At 46.2% G+C, this 18,272-nt stretch overlaps 1 protein-coding gene across 13 annotated transcripts in view; it reads right to left on the bottom strand.

Moving 5' to 3' along the window:
• Positions 1 to 18,272, bottom strand: part of MYT1 (myelin transcription factor 1) — a 485,419-nt gene that overhangs the window by 47,440 nt on the left and 419,707 nt on the right. For 12 of the 13 annotated variants that reach the window (XM_068261871.1, XM_068261873.1, XM_068261870.1 and 9 more), the window contains 2 exons: positions 11,203 to 11,303; positions 732 to 783 (listed from right to left, as the gene is read on the bottom strand). In XM_068261871.1, coding sequence (XP_068117972.1) covers positions 732 to 783 — 52 coding nt within the window. In that variant the 5' untranslated portion in view covers positions 11,203 to 11,303. Of the gene's footprint in view, positions 1 to 731; positions 784 to 2,163; positions 3,002 to 11,202; positions 11,304 to 18,272 lie in introns of those variants that run through there. The other variant, XM_068261877.1, reaches the window with a different exon arrangement.

The following is an 18,272-nucleotide window of genomic DNA, read 5'->3' as shown; positions in this document are numbered from 1 at the left end:
ATTTGTGAATGAATCTGGCGGGAGAAGCGTGAAATACTAATTCTATAAGAGGAGGGAGCCTCCTTCGTAAAGGAGAACCCCACACTGAGCATGTGCTGTGACGCCGCCTGGCGGTGCCGATAGTGAAAATATTAGTAATGCCTTCTTACCGATATTCTCCTATTGACTTATCCAGGGCCCATTCTCACACTAACCCCTCTCCTAATGCCTAAGGAAAACTGAAGTGAGAGGGATATGGGGGCTGCCATATGTTTCCTTTTATAATATACCAGTTGCCTGGCTGTCCTGCAGATTCTCTGCCTCGAATACTGGCAATCCAATACAGTTTTTGGTCAGATTTAATAAGAAGTATAGCCACAAAAACACCTGATCTGAAGGATGGACCCTTTTATCAGTGGGATTAACGTAGTAGTTAGGTTCCCCTCACAGCTCTGGGCCCCCTGCGGTCACAGCGGCTGCTCCCTTGTATATACACCCCTGAAAGGGCCCCACACTTATTTTTGCCTCGGGCCTCATTTTGCCTAAAACCACCTCCTGGGGATACCAGAGATTGGGGGTGCCCTTCTATAGATCACCGTGGCCCAAAAGCCTGAGATCCACACTGATCTATGGAGATCGCTGGTCCGGAGATCCACACTGATCTATGGAGATCGCTGGTCCGGAGGTGGCTTAGCAAACAAGGCCCCGAGTATTATAGTTACTAGTGGTGCTATATACTGCAGATAGATTACCTCTGATTTTGGATCGTGTGCGAGTCCTTTTGTCGTCATTGTCTACATTCATCTGAAATGAGAGAATACCAAGAGAATACCATGAAATAGTAATATGAGAATATATTCCCCAACAGCAGAAGATACAGCTCGCAAGTTATCATTGCTGGTTGAGAATTAGGTGAACAGTTAGGCAGCATAAGCCACGTCTGCAAAAATTCTGCTGGTTACATACAGTGGTTTTCTTTAAAAGCCACACTATTCATAGCTGATTTATAATTCTGGGAGGAGACTGTGAATGTACACTACGTAACATCTCTGCGCAGATCACATCAGCACTTCAGCACAAACTGTGCAAAAGAATGAATTAGGTTGGGAAAACACTTGTCACGATTTTGCGGGCGTTTCCCGTGTTTGTGGCACTGTGTTCACTCTGCGATCGCATTTTTCGCACACGGTTTTCTGCATTTTAATCAACCTTTTATGGGATGCAATGAAATACATTTGAATCGGAAACACCTGCGTTGTGCGAGAGCTAAACTTGAAATTGTGGCAAACAACGCAAATGCAAAATACGAGCAAACATCGTGTGATTTCCCAGGCGGGCAATCAAATCAATTACCAGTGCGGCGGTGCACATTTTGTCACATGTGGCATAATGCACACCACTCTGATAATTATGCTCACTGCCTTAATGGTACGGGCCCATTCACACTTGAGCGCTTTGCCAGCGATTTCGGCATAAAACCCTATGGGCCCATTCTTACTTGGGCGATTTGCGCTAAGCAAATCGCGAAACGCAAATGCGTAGCCTGCACCATTTTCAGGCTGTTTCCCGGCAATCGCGTTTCAGTGCTTTAGAAGCGCTAAAAGCGATCGCAGAGAAATCGCTGCACTGTCCAGTGATTTTTCCACGTGAAATCGCAGAAAAATCACTCCCGCAAAACGCTGGCAAAAATTGCCAGCGTTTTGCGTTTCTGAATGTGTGAATAGGCCCTTAGTCATTTTAGTTTTAGTAGTGATGATGATACATTTTTCTAATTAGGTACAAATTTGCTTACAGTTTGTATGCAGATTGAACCTGGACAAATCACTTGGGATGATTTTTGATTGGTCCAGTTTCAGTCTGCGTACAAATTGCAACCAAACCTGCATCAACTCAGAAAACATCTCTCACTAACCATCTCTAACCACTACGTTTTATACTCGGGACTCAGCAGGAGATAACGTGACAATAATATCATTATATCAGGTATAAGAAGCAGCGCAGAGAGACAAATTGCAACAAGAGAGAAGGGAAGGAACAAGTTAGATACAGTTTAACCAAACATGGATTAACACATTCCCTAGTTATTTACTAGAGTCATTAGCACAGAGTACTTTTGCTTACTACATATATTGGGAGCAACATGCCAGTATTGGGTGTAAAATGCAATCGAGAATCAGCAACTACCTCACAGCATGGTTTAGCGATCCACCGTGGCAATTCGAAAAATGACAAACAAGCACATTGTGGAGTACATTTTGTCGTCTGCAACTGCTTGCGTGTTTATCATTGCTCATCCCTCTTTCCCTTTCCCCAGAACAGTACATGCTGTTTGGCTGTAGCTATACAGTGCTTCTTCCCAGTACTGTAGCCCTAATAGTCGATTTACGACTAGCGACAGGTATTAAGCATGTGTAAAAGGGATTGGTCCATCCTGGACAGATATACTGTAGCGAAAACAGTCAGTGGACACAAATCCTGAACAGCCATTCCCTTCAGCACATGATCTTGACTAATGTTAAGCCAGGCTCTTGTGTATTCAGTCTGCTATCGTATCTGAAAGCTTTTTCCCCCTTCTCCTCCCAGAGCAAAGTGTTCTTTAACCCTTTCTGCGCTTCATGCATTGCAAATCGTACACAAGACGTGGAAAGGTAGTCTGGATATTTCATCATATGCTGAATCTTTTATTACAGGAACCCCAAGGCTTAAATCTTAATAGATGCGTTGTTTCGGTGGAGGCGGGGAGGGCATCTGAGCTCTCCCAGGCAACAGAAGCGACTCCATATTGTCCTCTCCGGGGGACGGCCATGAACTGTTGCTTTCTATGGTATTTGCATAGCGGGAGAGGTGCGTTCCGGCTTTATTCTGTAGCGTAGACGCTCGCTGGGATGTTCCATTTCCTGGGAAAGAGAAAAAAGCCCCAGGACAGATCTGCTTTCTAATTATTGTGCATGCGTGTCCTACAGCACGCCGCCGATCGCTCCCTCTGCTGATAAACACTGCAGCCGTATTACAGGAGGTAGAGCCGACGTGCACAAAAGCAGGAGTCAGCAGAGCAAGTGTCAGCATTGCTAAATCACACTATTACAGGGAGGCAAGAGCCCACTTCCTGATATGGAGAAAGGGCAGAAGCTCATATCACATTATTACAGGGAGGCAAGAGCCCACTTCCTGATATGGAGAGAGGGCAGAAGCTCAAATCACACTATTACAGGGAGGCAAGAGCCCACTTCCTGCTATGGAGAGAGGGCAGAAGCTCATATCACATTATTACAGGAAGGCAAGAGCCCACTTCCTGCTATGGAGAGAGGGCAGAAGCTTAAATCACATTATTACAGGAAGGCAAGAGCCCACTTCCTGCTATGGAGAGAGGGCAGAAGCTCAAATCACATTATTACAGGGAGGCAAGAGCCCACTTCCTGCTATGGAGAGAGGGCAGAAGCTCAAATCACACTATTACAGGGAGGCAAGAGCCCACTTCCTGCTATGGAAAGAGGGCAGAAGCTCAAATCACACTATTACAGGGAGGCAAGAGCCCACTTCCTGCTATGGAGAGAGGGCAGAAGCTCAAATCACATTATTACAGGGAGGCAAGAGCCCACTTCCTGCTATGGAGAGAGGGCAGAAGCTCATATCACATTATTACAGGGAGGCAAGAGCCCACTTCCTGCTATGGAGAGAGGGCAGAAGCTCAAATCACACTATTACAGGGAGGCAAGAGCCCACTTCCTGCTATGGAGAGAGGGCAGAAGCTCAAATCACACTATTACAGGGAGGCAAGAGCCCACTTCCTGCTATGGAGAGAGGGCAGAAGCTCATATCACATTATTACAGGAAGGCAAGAGCCCACTTCCTGCTATGGAGAGAGGGCAGAAGCTTAAATCACATTATTACAGGAAGGCAAGAGCCCACTTCCTGCTATGGAAAGAGGGCAGAAGCTTAAATCACATTATTACAGGAAGGCAAGAGCCCACTTCCTGATATGGAGAGAGGGCAGAAGCTCATATCACATTATTACAGGAAGGCAAGAGCCCACTTCCTGCTATGGAAAGAGGGCAGAAGCTCAAATCACACTATTACAGGAAGGCAAGAGCCCACTTCCTGCTATGGAAAGAGGGCAGAAGCTTAAATCACACTATTACAGGAAGGCAAGAGCCCATTTCCTGCTATGGAGAGAGGGCAGAAGCTCAAATCACACTATTACAGGGAGGCAAGAGCCCACTTCCTGCTATGGAGAGAGGGCAGAAGCTCAAATCACACTATTACAGGGAGGCAAGAGCCCACTTCCTGATATGGAGAGAGGGCAGAAGCTCATATCACATTATTACAGGAAGGCAAGAGCCCACTTCCTGCTATGGAGAGAGGGCAGAAGCTTAAATCACATTATTACAGGGAGGTAAGAGCCCACTTCCTGATATGGAGAGAGGGCAGAAGCTCATATCACATTATTACAGGGAGGCAAGAGCCCACTTCCTGCTATGGAGAGAGGGCAGAAGCTTAAATCACATTATTACAGGAAGGCAAGAGCCCACTTCCTGCTATGGAAATAGGGCAGAAGCTCAAATCACACTACTACAGGGAGGCAAGAGCCCACTTCCTGCTATGGAGAAAGGGCAGAAGCTCAAATCACACTATTACAGGGAGGCAAGAGTCCACTTCCTGTTATGGAGAGAGGGCAGAAGCTCAAATCACATTATTACAGGGAGGCAAGAGCCCACTTCCTGCTATGGAAAGAGGGCAGAAGCTTAAATCACACTATTACAGGAAGGCAAGAGCCCACTTCCTGCTATGGAAAGAGGGCAGAAGCTGAAATCACACTATTACAGGAAGGCAAGAGCCCACTTCCTGTTATGGAAAGAGGGCAGAAGCTTAAATCACACTATAACAGGAAGGCAAGAGCCCACTTCCTGCTATGGAGAGAGGGCAGAAGCTTAAATCACACTATTACAGGGAGGCAAGAGCCCACTTCCTGCTATGGAAAGAGGGCAGAAGCTCAAACCACACTATTACGGGAAGTCAAGAGCCCACTTCCTGCTATGGAAACAGGGCAGAAGCTCAAATCACACTATTACGGGAAGTCAAGAGCCCACTTCCTGCTATGGAGAGAGGGCAGAAGCTTAAATCACACTATTACAGGGAGGCAAGAGCCCACTTCCTGCTATGGAAAGAGGGCAGATGCTTAAATCACACTATTACGGGAAGGCAAGAGCTCACTTCCCAGGGACGGATCTAGGGGGGGGCAAGCGGGTCTCTTGCCCCAGGCGCAGTTTGTTGAATACTTAAAAAGGCGGCAAAATGTGGATGGGGAATGGCATGTTTAGGCGCCAAAACCTGACCTTGCCCCAGGCGCAATTTGGGGCAACTTGGTCTAGATCCGTCCCTGTCACTTCCTGCTATGGAGAGAGGGCAGAAGCTTAAATCACATTATTACAGGGAGGCAAGAGCCCACTTCCTGCTATGGAGAGAGGGCAGAAGCTTAAATCACACTATTACAGGAAGGCAAGATCCCAATTCCTGCTATGGATAGGGTCAGAAGCTTTGCTACCAGGCTTCAACTTCCTCCTGGACCCAGGCACAAGCAGAAGTCACATGACTAAGGGGTGTACTGGATGTAGTTCAGATCACTTGAGACGGCAGGCAGAACAAGTGGTGTTTATCTGTACAGTTGAGAAGAGTAGGAAGGAACCGGAAAGAAGGGTAAGGGCTCTTTTCCACTATAAAATGATTCCGATCGCGATCGCAATCGCGTTTCAATTTCCACCATGCGATTGCGATTGAGCTACTATACTCATTATAGTGCAGCTCAATCACATACAAAACGCGGCAGGACGACGATTGCGCTTTGACCAAAATCGCATTGCAATCGGATCGCACTAATGGAAATTGCTGCTGCAGTTTCCATTAGTTTAATGTACCTTGCGATTTGCTTCTGATCGCAAATCGCAAGGTACATTAAACTAATGGAAACTGCAGCAGCAATTTCCATTAGTGCGATCCGATTGCAGGCTAGTGGAAAAAGGCCCTAAGGATTGGGGAAGGAGAAGAGAGAGGAAGAGAGGAAAGAAGTGGAGATAAGAGAAAGGGAAGAGTGGGGAGAGGACAAGAGAGAGAAGCAAAAAGGGAAAGTGAGAGAAAGGAAAGGGTAGGAAGCAGTGGCGTAGCTAAGGAGCTGCGGGCCCCGGTGCAAGTTTTACATGGGGCCCCCCCAAGCACTCTATACATAATTGATATGGCGCACCAAAACCTGCCATTGGCAACTACAGTGTCAGAGGTGCAAGAAGGGGATGGGGAACAGTTTGTTAAGGATTACTACTATTCAAAGCATCTATAGACGTGATTATTACCAGCACAGGACAAACAGAAAGCTAATACTGTGATAGAGGGAGGACCCTTTGGGGCCCCTCTGGCCCAAGGGCCCCGATGCGGTCGCTACCTCTGCACCCCCTATTGCTACGCCCCTGGTAGGAAGGGATGAGAGAAGGGTGGGTGAAAAGAGCAGGGTAAAGGAGAGGGGGGAAAAAATCGAGAAAATGGGAAAGATGAGAATAAGAGAAGGTAACACAAGAGAGAATGATTGGGGGGATGGTGGGTGGTCTCGTGAGAGGAGGGAAGGAATGGGAAGGGTGGGGAGAGGAAGAAGGGGGGGGGAGAGGAAGGAGGGGGAGGGGAGAGAGGAGTGAAAGGGAAGGGTGGGGTAAGGAGAGATGATGAGGAGAAGGTGGGGAGAGATGATGGGGGAGATGAGGAGGGGAGAGTGGGGATATGAGGGGAGGGGAGGGAGATGTGATAGTGAGGAGAGGAGATAAGAGGTGGGGAGAGGAGGATGAGGAGAGATGATGAGGGGAGAGTGGGGAGATGAGGAGGGGAGAGTAGGGATATGAGGGGAGGGAGATGTGATAGTGAGGAGAGGAGCTAGGAGGTGGGTAGAGATGATGGGGGGAGAGTGGGGAGATGAGGAGGGGGGAGTGGGGATATGAGGGGAGGGGAGGGAGATGTGATAGTGAGGAGAGGAGATAAGAGGTGGGGAGAGGAGGATGAGGAGAGATGATGAGGGGAGAGTGGGGAGATGAGGAGGGGAGAGTAGGGATATGAGGGGAGGGAGATGTGATAGTGAGGAGAGGAGCTAGGAGGTGGGGAGAGGAGGGTGGGGAGAGATGATGGGGGAGAGTGGGCAGATGAGGAGGGGAGAGTGGGGAGATGAGGGCAGGGGAGGGAGAGGTGATGAGGGGAGAGTGAGGAAAGGAGATAAGGGGTGGGGAGAGATGATGAGGGGAGAGTGGGGATATGAGAGGAGGGGAGGGAGATGTGATAGTGAGGAGAGGAGATAAGAGGTGGGGAGAGGAGGATGAGGAGAGATGATGAGGGGAGAGTGGGGAGATGAGGAGGGGAGGGAGATGTGATAGTGAGGGGAGGAGATAAAGGGTGGGGAGAGGAGGGTGAGGAGAGATGATGAGGGGAGAGTGGAGATGATGAGGGGTGGGCAGAAGAGATACAGATACGCTTCTGTCTCTGGTCACTCAGAGCGATGAGAATGGATGCTAGTTGGTTGCTGCATTATGAAGCAGTTTACACGTCGCTCTTTGCTTTATTAGACACACCTGCCATTCTCAACATAAGTCTTATATGTGACTGTTGATGGCATTTAAGCAAATCGAGCCTGGCTCTTCCTTTATTGCACTTCACGTAAACTACATTACTGGCTGATGGGCTGTAACAAAGTGCAGGCAGTAATTAACTTTCCATAGATCCTCACACATCACATATCCAGTATAAGCGTCAACACTGGAGGTTCAAAGTATAAAAAATAACAGCTTTGTGACTGTCCTGCCTGATCACATGACACTGACATAAGCAGAGACAGCAGCAGGTGCCAAGAACAAGGATTCTGATTGGACGCTCTGTAGAAAAACTCCTTGCTCCAATTTTCCATGTAATGGTTTTGATAGATGGGCCCTTTTGTCACAAACAGGCATTAGTAAGAATCTGCCTCCCCACTCTGAAAAAAAAAATCATTCTGATAAACGTTTCAGACAGGTACAGCTGTTTACTTTGTGTATTTCCTCTCCCTGCCTCTTGAATAACGGCATTCAACCCTTGACTTGACAAGGTGGGGAGAAGTCTTTTCAAATACCCCAGGCTGATAATAACAAGCATAAATAAAACTGACACATTTGAAAGCAGTTTGTCAATAAAGTTAAAAGTGAACCTTGTGGTTGGTTATGTGACAGTTATCGGAAAGGGAAGGATCGGAAGAACTGGAGTCATGCAGTAAATTAGCCACTGCAGGGTCTATATAGACCCTCTCAGAGTTGCAGAGAGCTGTGGAGATACTATATCATTAAACAATGTAGATATCTTTTTTTGGGAGGATTCACAGTTTGACTTATTTCACAGTGGACTCATACCTATATGACATGGTTCTCTAGAAAATGCAGCTTTATTAGGAGATTTTTTTAGGGCCAGAGGTTGAAACAGACTTTTAGGTGCTCACATGCTCTGTTTTTTTTACTCCATTTTGGTCCTTTATCCTGAGGAAGTAGGTACAGAATCACGAAATGCATCATTCGTTGGGCTCAATAAATACCTTGTATGTACCATTGTGTCATCATATGGGTGGCTGTGGTTTTTATTGCTCTCATTTATTAGCTTTTATGAATACTATTTTTGGATTTCATTCAGAGTCACCTGTTGGCTTCTTATAGGTCTTGGCGCACCTTTGTTTCTGCCCACCTAGTGTAGTTCCCACCCCTCCTTTATATCCATTAGAGACTGGGGAATTCCTTTTTGATGTGAATCTTAGTATGGCGACTTCCTGCATGGAGAATCTTATTCTAAACTTCCTTTGCAACATATGTGATGAAGACCAATGGGACAGGTGAGATGTTCTTCTACTGCATGTCTTCAAGAGGCTTTCGGTTCCTTGAATCATATTTGATGAATACTAATGGGACATCTGAAGTTATCTGAGAAGTCTTCTACTGCATGTCTTCGATGAGACTGTTGGTTCCTTGCACTGTATTTGATAAAGACCACTGTGGCATCTGAGAAGTCTTCTACTGCATGTCTTCTATGAGACTTTTTGTTCCTTGCACCGTATTTGGTGAAGAGTAGACCAGCGTGACATCTGAGAGGTTATATGAGAAGTCTTCTACTGCATGTCTTCTACAAGACGTTTGGTTCCTGCTAGTCCAACAGTTTGGTGGATATTTGAAGTGATGCATCACACAGCAACATCGCTTTCCATAAATGTTAGTTAGTTTTCTCCTTCAATCATAAGTAAGGTAAAGATCAAGCCACAAGGGGAACAGGCGGCTGTTAGCTTGGTTTATTTTGGTAGTATTCCCTCTGGAGGCGTCTTCCCTGCAGCTTTATTGAAATACCCCTGACAGCGAGGCCACTGTTACTGCTGCTTACAAGACAAACGCACAGCACTGGCTTCCTGATCTACTGACGTAAAGGACTCCAGTAAGTGTCGGATGCGTATCTTAAGCCCCGTCCATAGAAACTTCTTGACCAAAATAATCCCCTGTAATCCATACTGGAATGTGGGTGACGGTTGTGGTGGTGGTCGGGGGGGTGGTGGGGGGGTTCTGGCAGAGAGGCAGGAGGTGACCACCATAACTGTTTGGTAAGTTGTCAGAAAAAGGGATCCAATAGTGTCTGTATTGCTAGAAGGGCTGAGGTCTGAGTAAAGGGGATTGGTTAGTGTTCTGTATTGCTATAAGGGCTGAGGTCTGAATTAGGTATGAGTAAGGGGTATTGCTTAGTGTTAGGTATTGCTATAGGAGCAGAGGTCTGAGTTAGGCATGAATAAGGGGAATTGGGCAGTTTTCTGTATTGCTATTATTATTATTGATTTATAAGAAGCCAACATATTCTGTGCTATAAGGGCAGAGGTTTGAGGTTAGGTGTCGGTAAGGGAGATTGGTTAGTGTTAGGTATTGCTATAGGGGCAGAGGTCTGAGTTATGAGTTAGGCATGAGTAAGGGGTATTGGTTAGTGTTAGGTATTGCTATAGGGGCAGAGGTCTGAGTTATGAGTTAGGCATGAGTAAGGGGTATTGGTTAGTGTTAGGTATTGCTATCGGGGCAGAGGTCTGAGTTAGGCATGAGTAAGGGGGATTGGTTAGTGTTAGGTATTGCTATAGGGGCAGAGGTATGAGTTATGAGTTAGGCATGAGTAAGGGGTATTGGTTAGTGTTAGGTATTGCTACTATTATTATTGATTTATAAAGCACCAACATATTCCGTGCTATAAGGGTAGAGGTTTAGGTAAGTTATCAGTAAGGGGGATTGGTTAGTGTTAGGTATTGCTATAGGGGCAGATGACTGAGTTAGGCATGAGTAATTGGGATTGGTTAGTGTTAGGTATTGCTATAGGGGCAGATGACTGAGTTAGGCATGAGTAAGGGGGATTGGATAGTGTTAGGTATTGCTGTAGGGGCAGAGGTGGTCTGAGTTATGCACGAGTAAGGGGATTGGATAATGTTAGGTATTGCTATAGGGGCAGAGGTATGAGTTATGCATGAGTAAGGGGGATTGGTTAGTGTTAGGTATTGCTACAGGGGCAGAGGCCTTAGTTAGTTATGAGTAAGGGGGATTGGTTAGTGTTCAGGATTGCTACAGGGGCAGAGGTCTAAGTCAGGCATGAGTAAGGGGGGTTGGATAGTGTAATGTATTGCTATAAGGGCAGAGGTTTGGGTAAGGTGTCAGTAAGGGGGATTGGTTAGTGTTAGGTATTGCTATAGGGGCAGAGATCTGAGTAAGGCATGGGTAAGGGGGGTTGGATAGTGTAATGTATTGCTATAAGGGCAGAGGTTTGGGTTAATTCTGAGCAAGGGAGATTGGTTAGTGTTGGGTATTGTTATAAGAGCAGAGGTCTGAGATAGGTGTCAGTAAGGGGGATCGGCTAGTGTCAGATATTCAAATACGAGTAGAGGTTTGGGGTTAGGCATCAATGAAGGGGGTTCATTTGTATTAAAGATCATTAGCCATTGACTGAGGAGAGGACAATCAGCCAATCTGTCCCCAAACAAGAGCCATGTAACCAAAGTCTAGTACTACCAGCCAATCCGCTGGGTCCTTACACAAGTATCTGCTGGCATAGCGACCATCCAATATTACTAGCTATACCCTGAGTGTGTTGAGGCCCTTTAGATCTGGATATTCCTTAGCAGTGAAAGAACAGGTTGTGGACTGGTCAGTACACTGGTCAGGGTCTGCTTACCTTGGACTCTCTGCTGGTTAATCGTGGTGTTGTGAGACAGCTGTTGATCTTCTCCCCGCGGGTCCACCTTTGGTTCAACAGCTCACCTCGGAACTCATTTTCTGGAGATGACAAAGAAATCAGGACATCAGCATCTGGATGGAAACTCAACATCATTCCATTGGCCACATTTTTATAGAAGCAGGATATGCAGTTACATTATGGAGAACCACCATAGTGGTCCAAGAGGAACTCCTTACTTCCTACACAAGCAAAACCGTGATACTTCACTGCAGTGGGTGGAGATGTGCAATTCATCATTGTTGTGTGTTCCGGAGTGAGCAGAAACAATACCTGGTCTCCCAGAGTGCTCCATAGCAGAAGGCTGCATAACTAAAGAGCCTAGGCTAAACATCACTGAGAGGCGGGGCTACATACCAATATTAACAGCAAAATATAGATGTAAAAAGGGTTTCTGATGCTAAAACCAGGATAGCTAACATAAAATTTGGCATCATCAATAATGTATCCAGGGCCGGTTCTAGACTTTTTGCTGCCTGAGGCAAACTTGTGAGGATCATTTTTTTTCATAATTGGGGAAAAATTGAACACGTGTGTGGTACATTGGTCAGATTTTTTAAAATGTTACAATCAATTAGAAATACTGATTGTAAGCCTTGAATCGAAAAGAAATTTAAAAAATTGTATTGTGTAGGGCCACCTTGACAAATGTCATTCCTATATCAAGTATCTGAAACTCAATAACAGAGATGTAAAATAGCAAGTATGTCAAGCAGTGCTACTATTTTACTCAAATTGCGCCTTTGCGAATGCCTATATAGGCGTTAAACTACATCGGTTTTCGGCAGTACAAGTGTGGCGCATGTCGCAAAGCAAGTTTCTCTTACGTGTGCGAAGCAATGCATTGGATGTGAACCAGCCCATTGATTAATATGGCCTGTCGGATCAACTGCATTTCTGCTTGAAAAGGTGGATAAAATACATTTAGTGGAAACGGGGCGTTCGGATAATTGCTACAAGAATCACTCGGCCAAAAGACATACGTCATCATTTCCAGTAACAGGCCAAGCAGAATTCTAATTATACAGTCTGACAGCTTACGAAGCAGAGTGTCCATATGTTACCTTGTTTGTGTTCTACTTCAAAAATCTAGTCATGTGACCTGCGGTAGTACAGCTAACCACATCTCCTCCATCTCCAGCCGCCCCCTTAGGCAGTAACCACCCAAGACCTGGGCCTGTGTGGCCCTTCCAGATATCTACCCTGCCTAAGGTTCAACAGTCATTTGGGGGGGGGGGGTTGGCTGACTGATGCCGCAGATTTCTCCCCTTCTTACCAAAAAGGTGGTGGCAAGCAGGACTGTCAGAGTTGGTATTGCTTCTAGGGTCCAATTAGAGCTTCAAGTCCAACAAGGAAAACAGAAAGAAATGCACCCTGTGTGTTTTTAGAGTGAAGAGTCTGTCTAATTCTCCCTCATCTGTAGGTAATCATGAGTGTAATTTTATCTCCTCTCAGCTGTGCAAGCACAGAAATTCGTCAGTCCTTGGCAGACACAGCTAATATGTAAACGCGCATGTAAACCTTTTGTTTGCTTCCATGAAAGCAGGAAGTAGACACACTTCAGATTTATTACAGGATTTGTATCAGCTGTAACAAAGCAATGTTTTTCCTTTAAAGGTTATTATGCTGTTGCTTATCTTTTAGAGCAGAGAGGAAGTTCTGAGTTCAGGTCCACTTTAAGTTTTGCATAATGTAGCCAGAGGATAAAAACTCTTGTTTTTTTAATTGCTATCCTGTTTCAGCATCTTTAAACATTTTCCTTACTTACCGTCTGGAAAGCAAGTGGGGGAAATCGCATCAACAGTAACAAAGACAGCAACACCTAAAACGTATTTATTTATTTGTAAAGTGGGGAAGAGTAATAATTCCTATCATGTTTTTATTGACGTCCTGTTTCTGTGAACTAGCAATGTTCAATGAGCTGTTCATATTAATGTCACTAAGCTCCATTGGAGGTTGCAGAGACATGAAGCAAAATCATAACTCTCCAATAGGGACACTGACTGCTATAAAAACCCAAAAAGCTTCCATATCATTTCCATATTATTTAAACCATAAAGCAAAAAAATCGTGGAATGGGCCCTTTAATCCATGTCTGAGGGAGATGAACATGCCCAGCCACTGGGGGCATCATCTCTTCAACCCAGAAGATCTAGCAGTGACTGCCAGATAGGCATACTTGCCTTCACTTTCACTGATGCTGCTGAATGGTGGAGGGTGGGGTTCTCCTTTAACAGTAATTTACACTAATTAGCTACAACATTGAAGCCTGTGATGGGTAAATAGAATATCATTGATTATCTCTTTACAACTCGTCAAGGGGTGAGATATATGAGACGACAATTCTGAGGGTTATGAGTTGGAAGCGGGAAATATGAGCGAGCATAAGGAACAGCAGGTCTTGTGGGGACGTTTCTGGTATGCACTGGGTCGAACCTACCAAAACTGGTCCAAGAAGGTCAACCAGAGAACCAGTGGTGCCCTAGTCTCATTGTTATACACGGGGGAAATTGCTGAGAAAGTTCATGGTGGCCACGAGAGAGCTGTCAGAGTTTAGCACAACTTGTATGGAGGTGTTTTACCTGCAGGCTAATTGGAATACCTATGATGACCTCTCTCCATGGCTGAAAGCACCTAAGATGCACATGCTAGGCTCAGGAATGGACCATGGAGCACAGTGGTGGCCTTCTGTCTTGAACCACGTTTCCTTTGACCTCCAAAATTCCCAGATCCCAATCCAAGCATGTGTGGGATGTGTTGGGAAAACAGGCCCTATCCATGGAGGCCTCACCTCCCACCTTACAGGACCTAAAGGATTGGCCACTAACGTTTTGGCACCAGATACCACAGGACTTCTTCACGGGTCTTGTGGAGTCCTAGTCTTGTTGGGTCACAGGCAAGCTGATCCACCACCTGACCCACCACAATACTCGACAGGAGATGTTAATATTTGAATTAGATAATCTAGCTAGCTATCGTCTTGATACACATAGAAAGCTTGGTCGTGGAGTGACTATGCAAGGCGAGGAAGACATCTGTGCCCAAAAGGAGACTTGAAGGACCACTATCACGAACAATTGTAAAATTTAAAATACAGGAAAACACAAATAAAAAATACAACTCTCCCTCAGTAAGTTGTGATATAAATTACTTTTCTCCTATGTAGCTGTCTTTTACAGTAAGTAGTAGAAATCTGACAGAACCGACAGGTATTGGAATAATCCATCTCCTCATGGGGGGTTCCCATGGTTTTCTTTATTTTCCAAAGCACTCAGTGAACAGCAGTTGCTAAGTCCAACTACCAGAATAGTGTGCAAACAGAAACAGGTGGTGGTTGGTGGTGGTGGTGGTGGTGGGGGTCTGCATCTTTGTATAGATCATTTCAAGGGAGTAGTGCTATTGTAAAGAATACATGAAATACTGAGAATACCCCATGAAGAGATGGACTAGTCAAAAACCTGTTGGTTCTAGCAGATTTAAACTACTTGCTGTAAGTGACAGCAACATAGGAGAAACATAATTTATAGATCATTTTACTCCGGAGGAAATGTACTTCTTATTTGTATATGTTTACATGTATTTTAAATGATGACATTTTTCACAATAGTAGTCCTTTAAGCTTAAAGTATGAGAGCGTCCTGCGTGGTAAGATGCTTCTGTGGCGGCGGTGGCCTCTGGAAGCTGGTGGGCTGCCTGCGACCAGCTCTGGAGATTACGCTCATCTCATTGGCCTAGCTAGCAATCTTCTCTGGCTGCCTTGATAGGAGCTGATAGATGGCAGAGCGGCAGTGGGGTGAGGGGGAATTTCTATTATATTATTTCGTCCTCTCCCCCTCCTCCACTCTCTCTCTGTGTTTTGCATTTGCTGTAATGAATCTCGCCTGCAGTAAAAATGGTATTTTCTCCCTCCTCCTCCAACGAGGACCCCGACGCCAGCAGCTCTCATTCTATCCATCTCTCTCTCTAGCGATGGGATTGTTACATGACGAGATATCACAACACGCCAGTCACCCGGGAACGGCAGTGTTCTCGGGGCCTTAATGCTAATTGTGAATATTTGCTGCTGACAAACATGAAGTGCAGGTGACTGACGGAGCGGATTCCCGACAAGCTCTGGCAAGCCTCTGCTAGGAGCAGGTGGAGACGTAGCGCCTGTTTATCAACAGCCAAGTGTACAGATCTGTGCAGCCATTATCCAGGCCTGCTGTTCCTTCTGGCTCCAGGCACAACTGTTTCCCTAGTCCTGAGTGGAAACTCAGAGGCAGACCTTTCTTTATATCAGTTTATAAACTCCTTGAAGAGCCTGGACAGAAGTAGCAGGTCAGGAGAACTTGGCCAGCTGCTTCCTGTACTGTAGACCTACAGAGCTGTATGCCGCAGTAACTTCAGAGAGCTCAGTCCGTGCCACTCCCCTTGCTGTCTGAACAGCAAGATTAGGTTCAGACTAGCTGCAGTAACCCCACCCATACAGCCTACTGTGTGCTGCTTCTGCAAGCAGCAGAGATCAGTAAACACTACAGCTAGTTTACTATCAGTACAGGCACAGAGTAACAGCTTATACTGTACATGCTGGAGGCAGCAGGGATCAGCACACACTGTAGATGGTTTACTATCAGTACAGGCACAGAGTAACAGCTTATACTGTACATGCTGGAGGTAGCAGGGATTAGCACACACTGCAGCTTGATTACTATCTGTACAGGCAGAGTAACAGCTTATACTTTACATACTGGAGGCAGCAGGGATCAGCACATGCTGCAGCTAGTTTACTATCAGTACAGGCACAAAGTAACAGCCTATACTGTACGTACTGGAGGCAGCAGGGATCAGCACACACTGCAGCTAGTTTACAATCAGTATAAGTCCAGATGGAGTGGTAGTTTAAACTTTACAAATAAGAATCATCTTAGCAAGTACTATAAACATTGATTTGAAACTTGGATCACATGACCCTTGACTGCTTCTTGCTGAAAAGAATGGTTTAGCTGTATGGTACAGACTAGGCAGAACTTCCGTACGCTGTTTAGGCAAAGCCGGCAGCTGAACCTAACAAAGACACCACCCAGCAGCATGTATATCCATCATGCTCTATTTATCCTTTTTCCGCCCCAGGCTAACTTTCTTGCAGCTTTCTTTCCATGTGCAGCAGCCCCCTCCTATTGTTTGTGCAGCCCCCTCTACCATGTGTAACATTCATGTACAGCACCCCCCCCCCTCCTATTCACTGTGCAGCCCCCCCTTCCATGTCCAACATTCATGTACAGCACCCCCTCCTATTCCTTGTGCAGCCCCCTCTTCCACGTGTAACATTCATGTACAGCACCCCCTCTTATTCCTTGTGCAGCCCCCTCTTCCATGTATAACATTCATGTACAGCACCCCCTCCTATTCCTTGTGCAGCCCCCTCTTCCATGTGTAACATTCATGTGCAGTACCCCCTCCTATTCCTTGTGCCGCCCCCTCTCCCATGTGTAACTTTCATGTGCAGCACCCCCTCCTATTCCTTGTGCCACCCCCTCCTCTGTGTGTAACATTCATGTACAGCACCCCTCCTATTCCTTGTGCTGTCCCCTCTTTCATGTCTAACATTCATGTACAGCACCCCCCCCCCTCCTATTCCCTGTGCAGCCCCCTCTTCCATGTGTAACATTCATGTACAGCACCCCCTCCTATTCCTTGTGCAGCCCCTCTTCCATGTGTAACATTCATGTACAGCACCCCCTCCTATTCCCTGTGCAGCCCCCTCTTCCATATGTAACATTCATGTACAGCGCCCCCTCCTATTCCTTGTGCAGCCCCTTCTTCCATGTCTAACCTTCATGTACAGCACCCCCTCCTATTCCTTGTGCAGCCCCCTCTTCCATGTCTAACCTTCATGTACAGCACTCCCTCTTTTCCCTAAGCTTCCCCCTCTTCCAGGTGTAACATTCATGTGTAGCACCCCCCTCATATTCCCTGTGCAGCCCCCTCTTCCATGTCCAACATTCATGCGCAGCAGCCTCCTTCAGTTCGTTACAGGTCTCTTGGACAGCAGCTCCCCATTTCCATGTGCTGCGCTTTATTTGCAACCTCTGTATTCCATTTGCAGGCTCTTCTTCCATATGCAGCAATCACTCTTCCATGTCCCTTGGCCAGCTGCTGCCTTTATGGCCTTTCCAGAAATCCGGCCCTGTGCTCTATTCCATTACCCAGAGATGCACTAGTAGCCATAAGCTGATGACAGCAAAGAAATCCTGGATTGGTCGCCAGTCAGCTTGCGAGCGAAGAAATCTGTGAATGAAGATCTACAATGGATTCCAGCGCACAGAAATTGCTGGTAATGTTTACATTTCTCATTTGCTGCAGAGGATTATTCATACAACACAGGTGGGTGTGACAGCCAACCTCGGAGAGAAGTACTCAGAAGCCCTCGCTGGATTAGAGATCGCTGCAGTTATCTATAACACGGCTATTTCCCTATGCAGGGATCCAACAAGCAGTACCGACTGTAGTGACATGGGAACACGCCATAAAACGCCAACACAGGCGGGTGTGACAGTAGACTGGTGACATGGCCATAAGTCACTTAACATGGTTGCAGTCACAGGGAACATGGCAGTCTCCTCACAACATGACAGCACAGTACCATGAAAACAGTATGACAATACCTTATGTTCTGATAACATGGCAGCACTCTTCTATAAGGTCCTCATTTCAGTAACTTCGCATTTCTTCTTTCTGAGAGCCTCATTCTGGTAACATGGCACCTCCCCTCTAAGAAATCCTCACTCTCCTCCATGAGGTCAACAGAGCAGCTCTCCTCTAGGAGGTCCTCACTCTCATCTATGGGGTCCACACTCTTTTCTAAGAAATCTTCACTCTCCTCCATGAGGTCCTCACTATGGCAACAGAGCAGCTCCAGCTCTCTTCTATGAGGTTCTCACTCTCCTCCACGGGGTCCTCACTCTGGCAACAGAGCAGCTCTCCTCTAGGAGGTCCTCACTCTTCTATGGGGTCCACACTCTTCTCTA

Source organism: Hyperolius riggenbachi, chromosome 12 (genome assembly GCF_040937935.1).
Source record: "Hyperolius riggenbachi isolate aHypRig1 chromosome 12, aHypRig1.pri, whole genome shotgun sequence".
NCBI lineage: Eukaryota > Metazoa > Chordata > Amphibia > Anura > Hyperoliidae > Hyperolius > Hyperolius riggenbachi.
The sequence above is the reverse complement of the archived record's forward strand: the minus strand, read 5'-3'. Positions and strand labels throughout refer to the sequence as shown.